Genomic DNA, 20,510 nt, shown 5'->3' on the forward strand with positions numbered 1-20,510 from the left:
CCCAGATCTGTCCATCCATCCAAGCATCCGTGAGACTGGGTGAGTGCACACACCATTATATCCATACAGCGTTCATGATTACAATCAGGCAGCAAGTCAGGCTTTGTTAGTAAGGCCGCTTGACTGTCAAGGCACTCCAACACTGTCATCTTGGACTGTCCTTCAAAGTAAGAGTCCAACTGCCAGTTCAGTTTCTTCTCTTCAAAACCATAGCTGCATCACACTGGATCACTAGAGTTTATAAGAATTTTCATAATACTGTTGCCTCAAAAAAATGTCCTTGTTAAAAAAAAAATCTCAATATATTATATAAAATGTTTTATGGGGGGGAGGAAAAAAATGGAGTGGGTTGTTCGCGTAGTATTCAATTGCAATATATACCATATCAATATTTACAGTTTCCATGCGGCTGGTTAGTCATCACTGCAAAAGAAGAATAGTATGGATTAATTATTAGTAGCATATTCAATTAAAATCCACATTATTAATCTCAAATACTCATGCTTAACAATTACAAGCTCACATGCTGTAATATACTTACAAAATGCCCCTGTATCAAATCAAATTCAAGCAATGAATTTAATGCCATGAGTAATAACATATGCTTTAGTTGCACATGGTTAGCTGTTTATATACTCCCTATGCCAGCTGCTTTCCACAATAAAATACTAATAGGACACTAATAAGTTCATTAGTTAAAAACAATATGCTGAAAACATATTTGGCCTTTTGACACTCACCTTGTGCCAGCAGCCTGGTATGGGCAGCCCATCCTGTCCCTGCAGAGAGAGAACAGCAGAGGAATGTTAACGAGCCAGAAAATGCTAAGTGACGCATGCTGAAACACACCTTAAGGATTCTGCACCCTGCTGTGTGCCCTCCCAAATAAGCAAAATAAAGCAAAGGTGGAGGCTGAGCTATTAATAATACACATTAAAGAAAAAGAGAATAGAAAGAGCTTAAAAGTGCTCAAAATTATGCTTTATATAACTTTTTGTAATCCACAGTTATCTTAAATATATACTATGCAGTGATGGAAAAAGTATTCAGATCCCTTACTTAAGTAAAAGTTATTAATATCACACTGTGAAATTACTCCACTGCAAGTAAAGTCCTGCATTCAAAACTTACTTAAGTAAAAGTACAAAAGTATCAGCTTCAAAATGTACTTAAAATATCAAAAGTAAAAGTACTCGCTATGCAGACTGGACCCACTCAGATTGCTAAATATATTCTAAATATATATTATTAGATTATTTGTATTGATGCATTTATGTAATCAGTGTTTCGATTTTGTAAAGACAGGGCTCATTTACATTATGTAATATAGGCCTACTGTTATGAGGTTTACTTTAACTTCATCATGTTTTTTATGTTACAGCTCGACCTTAAAAGTAACTAAAACTGGCCGCTAAATGTAAGTAAAAAGTAAAATATTCGCTTCAAAATTTAGTGAAGTAGAATAATAAAGCTACAGTATTTCAGTAAATGTACTTGAAGTTAAATGCCACCACTGATACTAAGCAACAATGTAAATAAACTCATACTAAAATAATCCTTGTCAATCATGACTTATGACCCAATAGAAATGTGTGGCAGTGCTGCTGTCTGTATTTTCTTATTATTTTGCTGTTTGGAAAGTTTCTTGGCATCACCCTTTGGGCACAACGCTACAAGAATAGAGGACACATTGCAAATATAGCGAGCTGGTTAGCTTAGCTTAGCTTAGCACAAAGAATGGAAATAGGGGGGATCAGCTAGCCTGGCTCTTTAATATTACAGAATATAATGTACTTATTAGTGATTACAATTACTAGAAAGGCAGATGTTTTTATCTCCTGATAGAAACAGGCTAGCTGTTTCCCCTTGTTGCCAGTCTTTATGCTGAGTTAACTGGCTGCAGCCTTAATATATTTAACAGAAAGATGAGTGGTATTGATGCTGTTATCTAATTCAACACCAAAAAGTGGTGGCAGTCAATTGTTCTTCAATATCAGGCATAGACATGGTATTTTCCCACAGCCAGTTAATGTTTAAACTGAACTAGAGCTACATGAAGTGTGGGTTTGTGACTAAGATTACATGCATAACAGAGCGTGAGAGACAAAAAAGACAGGAAGCAAAGTGTTTGAAAAGAAAATAGCAAGAGATGCATGAATAGTGATGCAAGAGAAAGAGGAAGGAGGCAGATACTGTACCACAGGACAGGGGGCCTCAGGGCCGGAAGGAGGAAGAGGAGGCGGAGGGGAAGAAAGCCCTGCCTCTTTAGACACACCTTTATTCTCATCACATCCCTGTCAGCAAGAGTCAGTTACACATTCACAGCATTGAGGAGAAAACTCAGAGAAATGTGTAGAAAATGACAGAAACAGTGCTGAGAGAAGAAATGAAATACTGTGAAAGCTGAGAGGAAAGTGGTGGTAAATAATGTGTAGTAATTCCTTGTGTGTGTGTGTGTGTGTGTGTGTGTGTGTGTGTGTGTGTGTGTGTGTAGGGGACATACCACAGGACAAGGCTGGTCCAGGCCTGGAGGACCCTGCTCTCCCTTCTGGCCCTTTAGACCTCTCTTTCCCACTGCTCCCCTGTCACCCTGGACATGAGGAGGACAGAAAAAAACCTTCTTAAAAAAACTGAATTGGTTGAAATTTAATGATGATAATGAAATATTCTGTGCTCTGTACGAACCTTGTCTCCTCTTTCCCCTCGGTCACCTTTCTCTCCCATCAGACCCGGGAAACCCTGGACACATGTAGAAGCACAAACAGGTCAGAATGCACAAATTAACTTATTTATTTCATTAACTGAAAATGTCCATTGAAATACTCAGTGATAAACTCACATCTAGTCCAGGCTCTCCTGGTCTGCCCTGGAAACACACATTCACACACATAAATCATATTGTATGTTTTTAACGAGGACAATAAAAATCAGTCCACACATTTATGGAGGTGATGGTGATGAGTTTCTTACTTTTTCTCCCTTCGCACCTGGAAGACCCACTAACCCTGCAGGCCCAGTCGCGCCTTGGGGACCGTCTGATCCCTGCAGTCAAAGAACATTATCATTAATGAATACTCTCAAGGTATATCGTGTTTTTTATGATATTAATATTATTATTACTTACTCTGAGTCCAGGAGCACCATACTCCCCCTTCTCTCCCTTCATCCCAAATCCAGGCTCACCCTGCATTAGAAGGACAGGAACACTGAGAACCAAACAGAACTTCATAGCCTCCACCATATACCAGATGCGTGATCTTGCAAACTTACCTTAGGACCAGGCATACCATGCAGCCCCTGAAAAACAATGTGTGCAATAAGTGTGGTGCAAAAAACAAAACTTGACCTGAATATTTGCTACCTGTATTTTGATAGTGATTCTAAAATCTCACCATGGATCCAGGTGGCCCGGGAGGACCAGGTGGGCCTGGCTGGGAAATCTGCAATGAGGGAATTAATAGGTAAAACATGCACAATTACTGTCCTTTAAGCAGAGACATACCGTGAGTAGGGTAAAAAAATTAACTTATAGATATCACGATGAAACTTCCCAAGTTGGTTAGTTACATTACGAAAATTATTCTTCGTATTACAAGTTTTCAGTAATTTTATATTTAAATACACCAATGAGTCATTATCTATTGCTAACTTTGCATTTAAGATGTATCAAAAGACACAAACAGACAAAGCGTTGTCAAATAAACACCTAAATAAACCTATTTTGGGAGAAAAAAAAGCTATGTTTTTGCCTGCAGTGTCTGCAGTTGTTGGCTGTTGTGTGCATGTTTTAATCTGATGACACACAACTAAATACTGTATTGAATTTGTGTCACACTAACCAGATTGTCATCCATTCTGAAGTCGCCTTTCTCTCCTTTGTGTCCGTCCATACCCTGAACCGCAAAGAGCAAGATGTTAAACAGGAAGATACAATTTTCACTGTTTGTGTATCACTAGAAACATGTTGACTGTCACTACTTACAGCAGGCCCAGAGAGACCCATCTCTCCCTTCTCTCCTCTCTCACCAGGTGGCCCTGTCTCACCTAAGTCCCCTTTAGGACCCTGGAGGCAAAGATTAAGAAGAGATGTCATGTTCAGTTCCATAACAAAGCAGTAACAATGGTAAGAGACATTTAATCAGCCTGTGTGTAATTTTGCAACCATACCTTGTCCCCATCAATTCCTGCTGGCCCAGGTAAACCAAGCTCACCCTGCAGACAGCAAAGACTCAGTTAATCAATCACTCAGTGAATATGACACTGCACAAACTCAAATTTTAACACAAAATATAATTTTTATTAAGGCTCAATGAGAGCCCTTTACCTTTTCCCCGGCAATGCCTGGGGGTCCAGGAGGTCCAGGTGGGCCCTGCAGAAAAAACAGAAATTGAGTGACTGATATGTATACCCAGTTAAACTTTGCAATGTGTCTAATCTTGAACTGAATTAAATGGTATCCATCCTGCAACTACATAACTGTTTTGGCCACTTGGGGGCAGCAAATACAAGCTGTAAACACAATATCAATAACTTTTCAACTGATGTCGTAATCTTTTTAGCTCATAGTTGCATATTGGCACACCCAGCAGATATGGAGCAACATTAGTATTAGCACATGTTTGTGTGCTGATAAATGGCTGTCTAATAATCTTTTAGTTCCTCATTGACTCCTGGGTGTAATATCTGGTTCTTTAGCTGCTAAATGTTCCATAATGTACACCAGCTAGTTGCTAACTTTGCCTGTGTGCCGTTTAGTGCTGGGCAGGTAAATAGCCAGATTATGAGTCAATGGGCCCCTCAGCACAGTCATGCAAAAGGCCCCAAAATGTCTCCTTCATTGAACAAAACACAGACTTTAGAGTTGTTTAGCCACATCTTTGTTGCTGTTTTGTGTGTCTTTGTAGTTGATACATACCTCTCTGTGATTTTTTGTCACTTTGTAACTGTATTTGTCTTTAGGTAATTATTTTTTGTCTGTGGTTGTTTCATTCCTTTTTGTAGCTGTTTTGTCTCTCTTTCTTTTGCGTCATTTTGTAGACACTTTGTAGTCTTTTTTTGTTGTTTTCCCCCCATCATCGTCACTATGAGTCATTTTGTCATCTTCATGGCTGTTTTGCATCTCTTTGTAGTGGTTATATATTCGTTGTGGTTTTGGGCCCCTGGGTTTGTGCCTGGTAGGCCTGTTTAGAAATCCATCCATGGACAGGTAGTATACAGTGGGTTTTTTAGAGCTATGTATGCTTACAATTGCTGGCTTCTGTGGCCAAAAAAATTGCTGATGAGAGTTGTGAGAGTTAACAGTAACCTTCAAGTTGGAAAACAAAAACAAAGAGCATCAGAGAGCTGAGGAGGTAATTCTCTGTGGGTTCTTCACCATGGATGAACCCTTTCAGATACAAGTAGTCATGCAATCTGTTGTTAATGTAAAAAATACTGATTATAACTGCTTTAATTATATCTGTCATTTTCAGACAGTCACATGGACATGTTGTATATATCTGGCTGTTTTCTCTGTTTATCACAATGGTTGAAACTCGCAGAACTCCACCATGAGGCTTGAATAGGAGCCAACACAAAACAATACAAGAAGACTGATGGATTTCACAACGCAAGCCTCGCAGTAAACAAAGCTGATGACTTTCGTTCACTGTGTTCGCTGATCACAACCAACTTGAAGCAATTTTATCTTATAAAGATTGTGCCGAATGTGGTTTGTGGTAAAAAAAAAATGGCCTGGCATCATTTTTCATTCTGTTTATTGTTTGTGACGCAGGAGGAAACCGTCGCACAAAAGCAGGAGAAACAAAACATGTCATGTGACTTCATAAAAACACAAACAATGAGTGAAGAATAGCTTATTACGCCAATCCGAAGCTGTCTTCTGTGCTGATTGATGAGTGACAGCCTCTTAAATCACGCTCCTTAATCTCTACATTCACAATGTTACACTTGTTACTTCTACCTCTGAAGTCCTCGGCCATCTTGAAGTCATAAAGTGGAGCCCATGTTGCCTCCCGGAGGTGGACATGCTGATTCTCTCACTTTTTACTATTTCTAATCTGTTTGTCTTCCATTCAAACCATGGAAACCAATAGATGTTTACAAAGAACTATTTGATCTGAGAAATTACATCAATGGAAAGAGATGGCTACTCATGCAAATAATTATAAAAAAGCTGAAAATGACAGTTACAAGCATCCAATTTCAGCGAGGTTTTAACCCAAATTCATCATCACCAAAAGTTTCACCACGGATGAAACCAATGTGGCTTTTCACACAAACAAATAAATGGATCATAACACGAGCTGGGTGGCCAATGAGCTTTCCGTGCTCCATGAAAATAAGTTTTGCTGAGACATGGCGTGTGATTTGGTGCCAACTGATCCACGTTGGCAAGAGGCGACTGATAAGATCTCAGCTTCATGTTTTCACCGACTCCTTTGTAACTATCTCACGCTGCCGTCTACAGCGTTGCATGCAGGAGCCCATTTCAGATCAGGTCTGAGGGGACCTGGTGCATAGTGGTTTTTAATCAAATACACACTCCACTGCAGAGATAGTCATCTGTTATTAGCATATAGCACGGTACATGGTGGAATCAAAGGGTCTTGTGTACGAGAGGGATATGAAACTGAGACTGTGGCGACGATGAGGGGTTCCCCTCCCATCCTTTGCAACGCATTCCCCTTGTGCATTCAGTTATGTGGAACACAAATGCATAGATAAAAAAACACCATGCTGCCCTATAGCGAGCTTCAGCCATGTATTTTGTGAGGCATGTTGGATAGATAGCATGAAAACACACTCAGAACAATGTAACAAAGGCTGTTGATTTTTCTGCATGATTAAGCATGCTTCTTTAGGCTTCATGTTATCTGATAGAGGAGCACAGCTGTATTATATTTGCTGGGGCTGTGCGTGTTATCCCAAATGAATACACAAGAGAGCCTGGTAGACTAGTAGACCAGGGACATCTTTAGATGTGGCCTCTACAGTGACATCCAATACATCTGAAGTATTGAGTTTTTGGGTGGAAGGCATCAACAAAAACACACAGATCCACTGGCTGAAGCAGGTGGGATAAGGTATGTGCTAATGAATGTCTGTGGGAGCAAATGCTTCATTATAGTCGTTAGTTACTGATCACTCCACTAAAATCATGCAGATACGACAGCTGATTACCGAAACACTGATGATGCTGATGGCCTGTCAGGAAGAAATGGCGACATGTTCAGTTTTAGCGGTTTTGAAAAGAATTTCTTACAATTTCTCAGCTCACTGCCTAACTTTTAACTACATGTCTGCAGTAATATATGATGCAACCGCAAATCTGGTCTCACTGGCACTTTAATATCACTCACCTGGAAAGCATCGAGAAGCTTTCCATTGAAGTCGATGATGTCTGAGGAGCCTGTGGCGCCTTTTTCACCAGGATAACCCTGAAGCAGAGACAGAAATAAATACATGAGAAATAAAAACAAATGCAAATTATCACAATAAAAGTGTTTGAAACAGAATGATTTTCGAGGTTTAATAGACATACCATGGCTCCCTGTGGTCCTTGCTCTCCAATTTCCCCTTTATCTCCCTGTTTGATCACAAACACGGCATATTATGGTAAAACTCTCTCAGACAATATTTTTAAGATTGACCAATTATTGATGTGTGTTCTGTTTAAATGTCATTTTGTATCAGTTTTCTACCTTAAATCCTGGGAGTCCATCCATGCCTCTTTCTCCTTTTTCTCCTCTACCTGCCTCGCCCTGATTTCACACATTCAGAGTTAATGCATGAAACACATTTACATTAAAGAGAAAGTTCAAATTTTTTCAACTGGGGATGAATGAGGTAAAATATAAACTGGGGGCATGCCGATCAACATCTACTGCAGGTAATACACTGACTATGGATAAGTACCTTATACATTCACACTCCCAAACTATCCCTTTAAAATACCCAGCATGCATTCTAACTGATGAGTAATGTGTACCTTTGCTCCTGGAGGACCCTGTGGTCCTGGATAGCCGGGCTCACCATCTTCTCCCTATCAGTTCAATAAATGTCAGAAGTACAGATTTTTAGTCACATAATACTTTAGGAACAAACAGCAAAATGTAAAAAGGACACTTGAGGTGTCTGAGGAATAGAAGAAGTAAGACAAATAAGTTGAGTCAAGGTCTATTAATGATCTTACTGGCTTCCCAGGCGATCCTTGAGCCCCCTGAGGCAGAAAAAGATTTGGTTACCACAATTATCCAGACAAATCATCACTTCAGACTTATTATTATAATTATTATTATTATAATTATTATTATAATAATAATTCATAAACAACAATCAGATAGCTTGAATTGGATTTGAACAGCACTCACCTCAACGCCATCACGACCTGGAAAACCCTGAGAAGGGACAGAGGAGAAACTTTAGTTATGAATAGAATAGAATAGAATAGAATAGAATAGAAAAGAATAGTCTATATTGTGTTACACAGTGTACAACAAAATGAGTGTTCGATCCAATCAGTGCATAGGACATTTAAAAAGAGATAAAACAAGATAAAGGACACATGAAATATAAACATGAGAATACTGAAATAGGTAAGAATACTGTAATAAATAAGTGACAAGTATTGCACAGCAATGGGTGGCAGTAATTAATATGAGACATTGAACAGTGGGTGGGAGGGAAGGGAGTCTGTGGGGTTGGGGGGTTAGACTGTGGGATCAGTGCATGTGTGTGTTTAATTTTACTTCAGGTACTGTAGGTCTCCATCAAAGAGTCAAGGTTTCATTTGAGCCAGTAGATGGCACTGTTGAATAAGGCATGGCCAGTCACTGCACTTAAGTTCAGCAAGCACTCTTTCTGAGTACACTCAGATGGGTCACAAATAAAAATACTGATACAGATGAAAGGTTTAATTAGCTTCAGCCGCCACAGACACCAGATCTAAATCTAGCTGAACACCTTCCAAATGAGAGAATGGCAACAAAAACAGTAACACAATGCCTTTTTACTGCTGCCATTAGGCAGATGGTTCAGGACGCTCAGAGCAAGGACAAATAGATTAATAAAAAACTGATTTTACCCATCAGCCATCATTCACACACAACATGAGGACTTAGGGAATGCAGTTGTTTGATATTTTCTTTTCTTTTTTCTTTTCTTTTTTACGTTTGTTAGTTGTTGTTTAATTTTTCTCCTGTTTTTCATTTTCCTATTATTTATTAATTTTGCTTTTATTTATTTATTTATTTTTAATCTTGCAATGACAAGAATGCACTTAATTTCATTGTATAGGTGACAATGACATGGCTTGACAATGGCTTTTCCTTTATTGTGTCACCCATCTTACATTTTCTTGTTGTTGCAATGGACAGGAGACAACTGTGGAGCAAGGCTCTAATACTTTTCTGAGTGTGTTGGCTAATTCTAAATCATTCTCAGTCTTTCAGAAAGGAACAGAAGTTCACAGTATAGCATTAGCCATAATGTCTGATGCAAGTAATTGCGGTGTAGCACCATTTCCTGATATGTTAAGTAAGTAATTATTAAGTATGTATGTAAATGTCACAAGAGTTGACATTTTTTTTCAGTAGAGATAAGACTATGTAACAGGTCATTTTAATCTATTTATTTTTCCGGACCAGGCAATATCATTACAGTGCAGTTTAAGTTCCTAATAACTTTTTGGTTTACAATATTTCTCATTGCTTATTTTTTTGTTTTAGTTTCCATTTTAGTTTACTTTAATAAACTGCTATTAGCAGTAAGCCTCAAATCCCTCTCTTCCCAACACAAACACTGAGAAAGGATTTTATGTCGACTTCCTGGCATCTGTCCATCACTGATTTGGCTTATTTAGGTAAACAGACCTATCGTGGCTGTTTGTGAGGGCCAGGTGGACGTGTGCTTGGAGCAACATCTGCTATGAAGTCATCCATGGCTGATACAGCTTAGTGAGATCTTGGGCAAGAGCCCTCCATCTCTCTCTCTCTCTCTTTCATACACACACACTGCTATCAAGTATTTTTTGTTTACTTGAGCTCTCAGTGCATTGTAATAAATGCATGATATAAATTTGTGGTCATTAACCTTCCGCTCTGTCCTCATATTTTACAATAATGTTCAGAAGCTACTTCGATGTGTCCCAGCTGCTTCTCTTCCTCGTGTTCTCTGCGAGCTCATACAAACTGTCCCCCTGATCCACTCTACTGCTATGTGCTCCTCTCTTATTTCCATCCTCGGTTGCTCCAGCAGCTTTTTAACCTCTTTTCTCACCCCTCTTACCTCCTCCTCCTCTTTTGATCTTTCCTCCTTAGCAGCGGGAAACAAATCACCGTTGCAAATAATTTCTAGCACTTCTTTTATCCCGAGCACAGAAAAGGATGGATGAAGACCAGTTCAGATGTCAGATACATTTCCAATTATGAACGATACTAAATTTACTTCAAATCAGGGCCTGGACTTTGATATCTTGAAATAGGGCAAATGTTATTTACAACACATCCACAACAGCAGTTTCATCTATCAGACAGAAAGAGTTATCATTCTTTTAATTTCTAGTTTAAAGACACTAATGACAATGGTTAAAGTATGGTTCCAAAACTTTTTTGTCTGATGTACCCAGAAACATCATGTCAGATAAACATGTCAATGTCATTGTATGTACTATTCAATATTTAAGATTGGATATTAGGTTGGTTTGGTCAGCAATCATAACAGCCTACTACTACTTATTTTACTTGGAGTAGGTGAATGTTTCAACCATTTATAATTCCATTATTCTTAGCTTAACTAACAGCTTAACCACTACACGTAAAAGTCCTGCATTCAAAACATACTTCAGTAAAAGTAAAAAAGTATCAGCATCAAAATGTACTTAAAGTATCAAAAGTAAAAGTACTTATGCAGAATGGCTCCACTCAGATTGTTTCATATTCTAAATATATTATCGGAACATTTGTATTGATGCATTTATGTAAGCAGTGTTTTAACTTTGTAAAGATAGGGCTCATTTAACTACTTAATAAACTTAATACTTAAGATTCAATTAAAAAAAAAAAGTCTAATCACTTTTAATGCATAATGTTTGTTAAATCTCCACCTGAAAAGTAACTAAAGCTGGCAGCTAAATGTAGTTGAGTAAAAAGTATAATATTTGCCTAAAAATGTAGTAGAGTAGAAGTAAAAAGTTACATAAAATGGAAATACTCAGGTGAGTACAAATACCTCAAAATTGTACTTAAGTACAGTACTTGAGTAAATGTAATTAATTACTTTCCGCCACTGCCTTCAGCCAACTATTAAAACCGTTTCTCAAATTAGCCTTACTTTTAGCTAGCTTAGCTATTTCAACCATTTATTAATTAACGTAGCTTTTAGCTAACTATCTTAACATTTACCCATCAACGTTATAAGCTATTCTTTTAACCGTTTATCAATGAACACTTTTAACTAACTGTTTGACTGTCCATCTAATACTAACTATTTTAACTGTTAATTCAATAGCTTAAGCTTATTTTTTTTAACTGTTTAGTCAGTACTTTAAGCAAACTACTTCAACCATTAAATCATAAGGGTTACTTTTAGCTATTTTAATCCATTACTTTAAGCAAATCATTTGAAATATTTTTATTCAATAGCCTACTTTTAGCTACCTGTTTAAACTTCTGTGTTCACTTGCTATAGTTTTCACAGACTCTTACATAACTGTAACATGTAGGCCTATATATTGAATATAATGTTGACATGTGGCTTCTTTTCATTAATTGAATTCTTTTAATCATAATTTACAGCTTTACCTTTTTTCAGGTTAATTGAGTTGCTGCACAGTTTAGGTACAAGAAGTAGGGCTTTTTGGGAATTACTGGGTTAAAGGACACTCACACTGTCAGATTTGTTCACTTTCTCTGCTCAGCTCACTCAGACATCTGCCCACAACATGGAGCGGCTCTTAGCGCCACTCTGCTTTGTTTTGCTGTTTTGGGTTTTGCAATGCCTTTAATCAACTTGAAAGATATATTTGAAATTGACTAGGTTATAAGAGGGGCCAGCCCTCTCTGACCCGCCTGCTTTGTGTCAGTTTTTTTGCTGTGCTGGCTTTCTCTTTTGTCAGTTCTGTGTAAGCTCTCACCCACATTCAACCCAACATTTTTCACTTGAATCCTTGTGCTGTCCTGTGCCAGTTGAGGGTAACGGAGCATTCATTCCTTCACTTGGTTAAACAACAATTACCTTCATAGCTTTTCTCTCTTCCATCCTACAACCACAGCCTTAAGCTACTGCTGCATATGAACTAAACTCTGGGAAGTTAATTTTGAGAAACATAAACTGCCTCAGGCAAGGAGCACAACTATTGTTTGGTGAGGCCAGCAAACTGCCCATGAACTCGCCGCAGTGCCATATCTGTTTCAGGGGCGCACAGCGACACAGTCGTGGTAGGAGGGTGGGAGAATGGGGGGCGTGTTGGAGAACTTTGTGGCCGCTGTCTTACACAAAACAGATGAGGCCAGGAGTAGAGTTGCTATTCTGGGAGCTTTTAGGTGAGCCACAGCTCACTGGCAAACCCGGAAGAATGAGAATTTGGGTTCATTGCAATATACTGCATAGACCCTTTCCCTCTTAATACGTGTGTATAAATGCACATTTGCACACAGAACACACACATTTGCAATCTGTCACACCCTGCGGTTGAACCCTGCCAGGTCAACATCTTTGGGGTAACGGCAGCCGCTGATGACTGAGGTGTTTTACGTGACTGAATTCTTTGTGGTGTAAAGTTAGAGGGTGAGGAACTGGGGGAGAAGATGGAAAAGGACGAGAATAACAGCAAAGAGTGTGTGGGCGAGTATGGGTGCATTGTTTCATATACATTTGGCACTTTTGATGCATGAGGAGAAGCTCTTACCGGCTCGCCCGCAGGGCCACGTGGCCCGTCCTTGCCTGTGTTCCCAGGGGGGCCCCTAGGACCGGGGGGACCTGGAGGACCGGGAGGACCAGCAGGCCCAGCCTGGCCTTGGTCACCCTGATAGAAAAAAACAAAAGAAGAAAAGCATTATTATGTTGTTACGTTATTAGTCTTAGATTGCTGTAAGTCTACATTTGTCTGTATCTGTGCAGGTTAACTGGCAGAAACCCTTGACTGCATGAATATAACCAATCAGAATCCACTTCTTTAGTCCACAACAGATGACAAATTCATTTTGAAATATAGCAAATATTCAAAAATATTCCTAAACCTACACCAATTGATTTTTTGGCCATGACGGCAGTATAAACAAGCTGCTGGCACACAACTGAAATATCATCATCTTTTAAAGGAGCATTTAGGGGAATCTACTCCACAAACTCCTGAAGGAAACACTGAATATTTAGCTGCTAATTATTCAATGTCTAAACACCAGCTCAATAACAAACGGAGACTTTAAAGGAGACAGCACAGGGAGACTGGAGGGAGTGAAGGCCCTAATCCGGTGACTCTAGTAACTAAGTGAAACACACCCATGCAGAAAAACACGCTCTCACACATGAGGAATTGTTAATTGGGAACAACATCATCCTGTGAATGAGGGGTTTCTTTTCTGTTTATGCTGCAGAAAACTAAAACTGAACTGTCACCTCCCAATAAAAACCCTTTTATCACATTACATCTAACTTGGGACATGACTCTTTCTGATGACTTCTACCCTCATGCTTATGCCAAACAGAAACAATTAACGCCCTCTTGTTCTTGCTCACCACTGAAGTAGATGTAGGCCCAGTGGTGTCTCTATAGTCACATGGTGACACTTCCTCTGTAGCCTCTCATCTCTACAGCCATGTGGAGCATTAGGGGTTGCTTTGTTGCGGTAAGCAACATGGTACATCAAGCCCTTTCATGAAAATGATATTACCAAGACCTTCAAATAGAAGACTAAAACCTTATTTCCTTACACTGATAATTATTATGTCTCTATTAAGTTCAGTCTTGAACTAAACTGTCACCAACAAAGCTCTTTTATTCTCCCTTTAATGAGAAGCACACATTTCTTGAGGCCCTCTGAAATGTGTGTGGTTCATCTTCCAAGTTGTTTTCCTACATTCTTGGATGCTTTAGAACTTTATAAACAATTTCACATAATAAGTCCTAAAACAACTAAACAAGCTGGCACACACAATAAAATGATGAAAAAATGATGAAAATCATGGCCATGGATTTCATTTCATGAAATAAATTAAATGCAACATGACAGATAGGGTACGAAAGATGGGAGATGCATGCTTATTAGACCAAAGTGTTAAAAGTGCACACATGCCTTAGTTGTTGTCTACCTTCAGAAAGCGTCTCTGAAAGCTAGTAGACTGCTCTCCAGAGAGAAAGCCATGATCATATCTGGGGAAGACCATCTGAGATGCAAGAGGTGCAGAAGGGACAAACAGAAGAAAGAAAAAGAGAAGAAAAAGAGAGACGATGACAAGGAGCATGTTGAAGAAGAAAGGAGAAAGGGAGAAGAAAAAGAGATAAATGAGTGATGAAATCAGAAACCCATAGTTATTTAAGATAGTGCATTCGAGTTTCCAACAAAGAGGGAAATAACTGCTGTGGGAAAAACAGGTGAGAGTTCAGCAGCCTCTAAGGCCGAACAAGAAAGCTCAAGAAGAGTGCTTAGCTCCTCTATCTGCAGGGACAGTGACGGATCAGCAGCCTGACAGAGAGAAGAGACTGCTGGGAGGACGACGGAGCGGTTCGCTTCAGGGAACAAACCTTGATGGGAATCTGATTACTGTGCAGACTGGCATATGAGTAGTTAGGAGGACCCTGAAGAGAGGAAGTGACAAAGGTAAAGATGAGAAATTTACTGTAGCACACCAATGTTGTTGAAATAGGTTGGGAAGAACCCGGCGATACGATATGTATTGCGATACAGTGGTTACGACTCAATATACTGTTATATATTGCAATACTGTAAGCAAGGCCATATATGGTATAAAAACACCACATTATGCATAAAATGTGTGTATCTCATATCAGAGATTAGGATCTGCATTTGCATTTATCAAAGTCCCTGCAACATCCAGTGTCAAAGTACTATGAATTTCTACAATAACTTTTTTATCTTTGCATGTTAACTATTAATTATTAATCAAAAAAGTGTTTTTGAGAAACAATACTGTATCACAAAACATATCACAATGCTGAAAATTGTTCAGAATTGAGTTTCCCCCTTTTGAAAATACATACAATTACAAATGAACAAAACCACATCATCTGCAAATAGTGAGAGACACGTTTCATTAAAACTGAGAAAACCAAAACTAAGACCCAGTAACTGTCCCCTTTGCCCTTTTCAGAAACTGTAACCTGGGTCTCTCCGTCAGACATGTATTTAATTGTGTGTGTGTGTTCCATTTAATGTCTTCCCATCCTTCCCTTTGCGACCAAACCAAACAGAGGTGGCTTGGCTCTTTCCAGCTGACAGACAGTAACTGTGATGATTGTCTGTCAAGCTGAAAGGAGCAGAGTTTGTCTGCCGCCACAGAGCTCGGATCGCTGTGTTGCTTCTTTGGTCGAGTTCCCTCCAAAAACACATGGAAGGAAGGACAGAGAGAAGATCTAAGAGAGGAGGGAGGAAGAACAGCAGGGGGATAGTAGGGAGAGAAAGAAGAGGCGATATTCTGCTCATGAGGTTTCCGTTAACAGGCTGCGGTGAGCGCTGGATAGCTGCGGCTTTTCTGACACCGCGGACCCCTCCTCCTCCTCTCTTTGCCTATACACTCCTCTCTCCCCACTGTCACATTCACTCATTCGCACCGTTCCCACCATGGAGACCACATACACATATGCTCCTTAAACATCTCAGAGAGAATAGATTGTTTCACAGTGGGCTTCCCCCTTTACCTCGTTCTCATCAGACCTTCGGCTGATACTAATACAAACAGCCATTCAACCTCGAAGCCCTGTCTAACCATGGCCTTTTGTAGCTGCTCCGGGGGAGGCTTTGGCTGAGGATGAAACTCCCATCGTGGCTTGTCTTTCAACACAGCCGCCAGCCGAACCTAAACATGCATTGACAACATCCTACGTATGGATGTGACAGTATAGGGGCTGGGAAGAATGGCTACCATCTTTATGCCTTTAAATAAGAGTCGCTTTTGAGGACTATGTAGCACTACACACAAACTTTTGTCACATGTTTTTGGTTGCTCTATGATGGTATTGTGTTTTTGGTGTGAACTGAACAAATCAGTTTGCAACTAGTTAACGAGTGTATTTAAGTATTGTGACAGTTAATGGCGCTCATGCACTGTGTTTAGTAGGCCATCAGGCATGTCAGTATTGTGTCAAAGTCTGTTCCCCTACTGTAAAAATGATGTTTCCCTCCCTCCGTTGTTAGGGTTAGGGATAAGTTTGGTTCAGATTTAGGTAGGGGCAACACATATCGAAGGGGGAACAGTCTTCAACACTACACTGGTAAGTTAATGCTGAAGCCAGAGTATTTTAAGAACAAATCAGTACAAATTACACACAAAAAAGGTTGTCTATGACATCTGAAGGTGTTTTAACGTCTGTTATCCTGTTTTTTTTAATCTGTTCTGTGACCAGATACGGCCTAACAAATACAGCACTAAAAATGATGGATTGACAGGAAGTAACAGGTTGACATATATTCATGGCAGCTGAATCAAAAAAAGCTGACAGGCAGAGACAAAGACAGAAAATAGGGGAAAGAAAACTAAAACTGGAAGGAAGATTGGATGGAATGGAAGGTCATTTTTGAATTGCAGAGATCTGCTGAGGGACAGAACACAATCGTAGGAAAAGTCTTTTCAGAAAGGTCAACGGAAGTGAAAAAAACATTTTGTAAAATGGACATTAAAAGAGTCAAAAACATCTTGTTTTTACCTTCTCAGGCAAAGACAGAAAACATGACTTACCCGTGGCCCAATCTCTCCTTGGTCACCGTAATCACAAATTACCAAAAAAAAGAAAAGCTGTCTATGACATGTGAACTTGTTTTAACGCCTGTTATCCTGTATTTGTAATCTGTTCTGGGACCAGATACAGCCTGACAAATGCAGCACTGACAATAACGGATTGACAGGAAGTCACAGGTTGACAGAGATTCATGGCAACTTCCTGTTTTCACATGTCTTCTCTCATCCTCTTGTAGAGTTCAGAGGTGAACCAGAGTACAGTGCTGAGATCAGGGTGAGGTGATGATTGAACTTATGTACTGATAATGTTCTTGCACTGCACCACCTTTTATCTGCTCAACCTCAGCGGGCTTTGATTCATGGCTGTGAAGAAAATCATGTTTGAAACATTCAGAGACCCCAGTTTTTCATTTGCTAACCTATCTATTCATATCTATGAAAATGTACCCCAGTGCCAAACCTCATTCACAAATACAGTAGTTTTAGGAGCTGCAGGGTTTGTTTTGAACCGAGCCTGTGTCTCTAAGCGATACTCTGAGGTTTTCTGGCTGCAGACTTATCCAAGGGCATCCAAGCTCCAGAAGCCTCGTCCAAATGCAATATTTACCATTTGGAAGAACTATGTAATGCAGAATGCCAGAAGGATTTAAGTCTTGCATAAACTATATTACCTCAAAATCTGAAGGGATAAGCTGGGAAATCAAATGGAGTACGCCTTGATAGAAATCAGGAATTCCTGTAATGTTTGAGCTGCCTCATAAATATTGTTCCGCTGCGCAGCCCTGTCAAATTTACACTCCATTTGTGCTCTGCTATAAAACAATAGCCATTCAGTCTCAGTCCAATACTCATAACACACACTGTTATGCCAATATTGTCAGGCTCCAACTCTTAGAGGATTTATGACTACACATCTATTTCTAATTATTTCTCCAAACCTCATTTGTTGGGTATTTTTCTAAAGAATGTTCATAATAACAAAGACAGGCAGCAAGTGGCTACGAAAGCCTTTTTAAGAGGAATTTTTGTAGTTTTTATAAATACTTTATGTGTGAGTATTTTGAAAGTTTAAGTGGCTCCCAGTCAGAGTTACTGTCCTCATAAGACTCACCACTGCCAATATGGAAATTACTGGCTAACAGTTTTTCTCTGAAAGTGATATAGCCCTTTTAAACTAATGGGGATGGGAAAACATACTTTTCTTGGGCCCCCTCAGTTAAAATATTAAAAAAGCTTCTGCTATCCATGTGACTTATCTGAATGTATCCAAACATGAATATCTAAATCTGGTCGTGCCAAAATCCAATCATCAAAGACAAAAACAATTAACAAAAAGCAAACAAACAGAAAAAAAACCCAATTTGCATAAAGTTGTTCAAAATGTTAGTTTTGTCCAAAAACAGTCCAAAAAACACAAAATAAAAAAAAAAAACACCTTAAAATTAAAATTATTTGACAAAAAACAGGAACATTTATTACTACTTAGGGAGCTGCAGTCATAAGAAAATTACGTAAAAATGTCTCAATTATCAAAACTGTAACAGAAATATTTAGCAAATAATTGACTAATCATTCATTTTTTAATTTTATTCATGTTTCATTTGTATTGAAATTTCATAATGACCTGGTTGAAAATATGCAAGTAAAAAGTATATTGTTTATTTTTCAACAAAAATCAATAATAAAAAAAATAATTTAATTAATTCATTGATTATCTGTAACAGCTCCGGTCACAGAGTTAGAACAGATCCCAGCTGACGTTTGTGCTCTCTTTGCTGTGAGGTTACAGTTCTATTCATTTCAATTTTAAGTTATATTTCTGTAATTCACCAACTTGTGCGATATAAGAAAACATTGAAGATTTTTTCTGCTTACGAAGAAGTGTGACCTTGACCTGATTTTCTAAACATAATCAAAGCAGAAAAACAAAATTTATGATTCATGGGGTACACGACTTCTTCAAAGACTCCAAGCCGCTCACCATGTAAAGCTCAGGGGGCTTATTTTCAAACCACAGTGAATGAAACGGGAGATAATTACATAGATCTGATGGTGGTGGAATGATATCACATGAAAAGACAACACTGACAACATGGACCAGATGCAGAGCGAGTTTACTCTGCGATATAAAAAAAACCAAGAGTTTGGTTGGGACGAGATGGCAGCTTTGGCTCGCTGCCCCAACCGTTGGGTTTTGATGGTGACGTTTAACTATTTCCATCGTTCTTTAATATCATCATTTCTCATCTCTGGCTTTAGAGATGTGGGCAGCTCAAACCTCATCATAGGAGCCGGACTGTGCTGTTGGTGCAGTTGCTGGGTAAAGCCGCGCAGGGTAAACACACTTTTCTTTTGATTTATTAAAAGCCTCAAGTGTTGAATGTTATGTGGCGAAGACGAAATGTGACAAAACCTGATGTTTTCACATTTGTCTGTTTGCACATGTACAGTTTCCCCCCAGTGTGATAACAAAAAATGACAAGTAGTTTTTCAGATGTTGTAAAAACTCAAACCTCAGCCCTTCTCTTAAAAGCTGCATATGTTCCCTGTGTTGTTAAGGTTTCCTCCTGCAGTCCTAAGACACTGTCAGTTGCACATAGAGGCGAAATAGAAAGGATTCTGTTACCTTGTGGTGTAAATCTTCTTATTTAAATCTCAGCAAACGGTGAAAATGTGTATTTTCTAAAATGTCAAACTTTTTCTTAAATGTCACAGCTTTTTGTCACTGAGACAAATGCATGGTGTAGCTTTAATTAGATATGACCTTGTTCTTTAAAGGCATACTATGCAGGAACTGTACCTTACTGTTTGTAAACACAACATTAAAACTACCTCTTCCCCGACCCAACAAAAGCAAAAGCAAACCTCGGATTCAATCTCGTTTTGGACACAAGCTTTGCTCAGCTGTTTTGCCGGAATTTATTTGAGCATGTTGGACATTGTGTCCTTTATTTTTTGTAGCTTCATGCCCAGAGGTGACACCCAGAAACGTGGGCAGCAGCTCTGCAGATATAGACACCGCAACACACTTCTAGCGGGTCATACGTGATGATTGAGAGGGAATATTTTTGTATGAATCCAGGAAAATCCTGCACAGTATACCTTTAACTTTCAGTTTTTCTAATATACAATTTGAAGGGAAACTGCAAAGATGGGTTATTTCTAAGTTTTTTTGTTGTCTTTTAAAAAAAATTCTTATAAAATTCCTGAGTGAATGGAAAGTGCAGTATCTCCTGACCTTAAACAGGAGCGAAATCAAAAAAGTTGACAGGCAGAGACAAAGACAGCAAATAGGAGAAAGAAGGCAAAAACTGGAAGGAAGATTGCATGGAATGGAAGCTCAGTTTTGATTTGCAGAAATCTGCTGAGTAACAAAACACAATCGAAGGAAAAGTCTTTTCAGCCAGGTCAGCCGAAGTGAAAAAAACAGTTTGTAAAATGCACAATAAAGAGTTGAAAACATCTTGTTTTTACCTTCTCAGGCAAAGACAGAAAACATGACTTACCCTTGGCCCAATGTCTCCTTGGTCACCCTGGGAGAAAAACAGGAAAAATAACAATTGTCAGACGTTATTAACACTGAATATGCACACAGG

At 39.0% G+C, this 20,510-nt stretch overlaps 1 protein-coding gene across 1 annotated transcript in view; it reads right to left on the bottom strand.

Annotated features, from left to right (window-relative positions):
- col23a1a (collagen type XXIII alpha 1 chain a) overlaps window positions 1-20,510 on the bottom strand; it is a 146,662-nt gene that overhangs the window by 2,914 nt on the left and 123,238 nt on the right. Inside the window, 24 exon segments of the mRNA XM_059346867.1 lie at window positions 542-550; window positions 741-779; window positions 2,199-2,294; window positions 2,504-2,590; window positions 2,686-2,739; window positions 2,840-2,866; window positions 2,971-3,042; window positions 3,125-3,184; window positions 3,271-3,297; window positions 3,393-3,440; window positions 3,834-3,893; window positions 3,983-4,063; window positions 4,168-4,212; window positions 4,325-4,369; window positions 7,183-7,206; window positions 7,362-7,439; window positions 7,544-7,588; window positions 7,704-7,763; window positions 7,991-8,044; window positions 8,195-8,221; window positions 8,373-8,399; window positions 12,908-13,024; window positions 14,311-14,385; window positions 20,421-20,447. Of these exon segments, the coding sequence (XP_059202850.1) occupies window positions 542-550; window positions 741-779; window positions 2,199-2,294; window positions 2,504-2,590; window positions 2,686-2,739; window positions 2,840-2,866; window positions 2,971-3,042; window positions 3,125-3,184; window positions 3,271-3,297; window positions 3,393-3,440; window positions 3,834-3,893; window positions 3,983-4,063; window positions 4,168-4,212; window positions 4,325-4,369; window positions 7,183-7,206; window positions 7,362-7,439; window positions 7,544-7,588; window positions 7,704-7,763; window positions 7,991-8,044; window positions 8,195-8,221; window positions 8,373-8,399; window positions 12,908-13,024; window positions 14,311-14,385; window positions 20,421-20,447 (1,284 nt within the window).

This window comes from Centropristis striata, chromosome 12 (assembly GCF_030273125.1).
Source record: "Centropristis striata isolate RG_2023a ecotype Rhode Island chromosome 12, C.striata_1.0, whole genome shotgun sequence".
NCBI lineage: Eukaryota > Metazoa > Chordata > Actinopteri > Perciformes > Serranidae > Centropristis > Centropristis striata.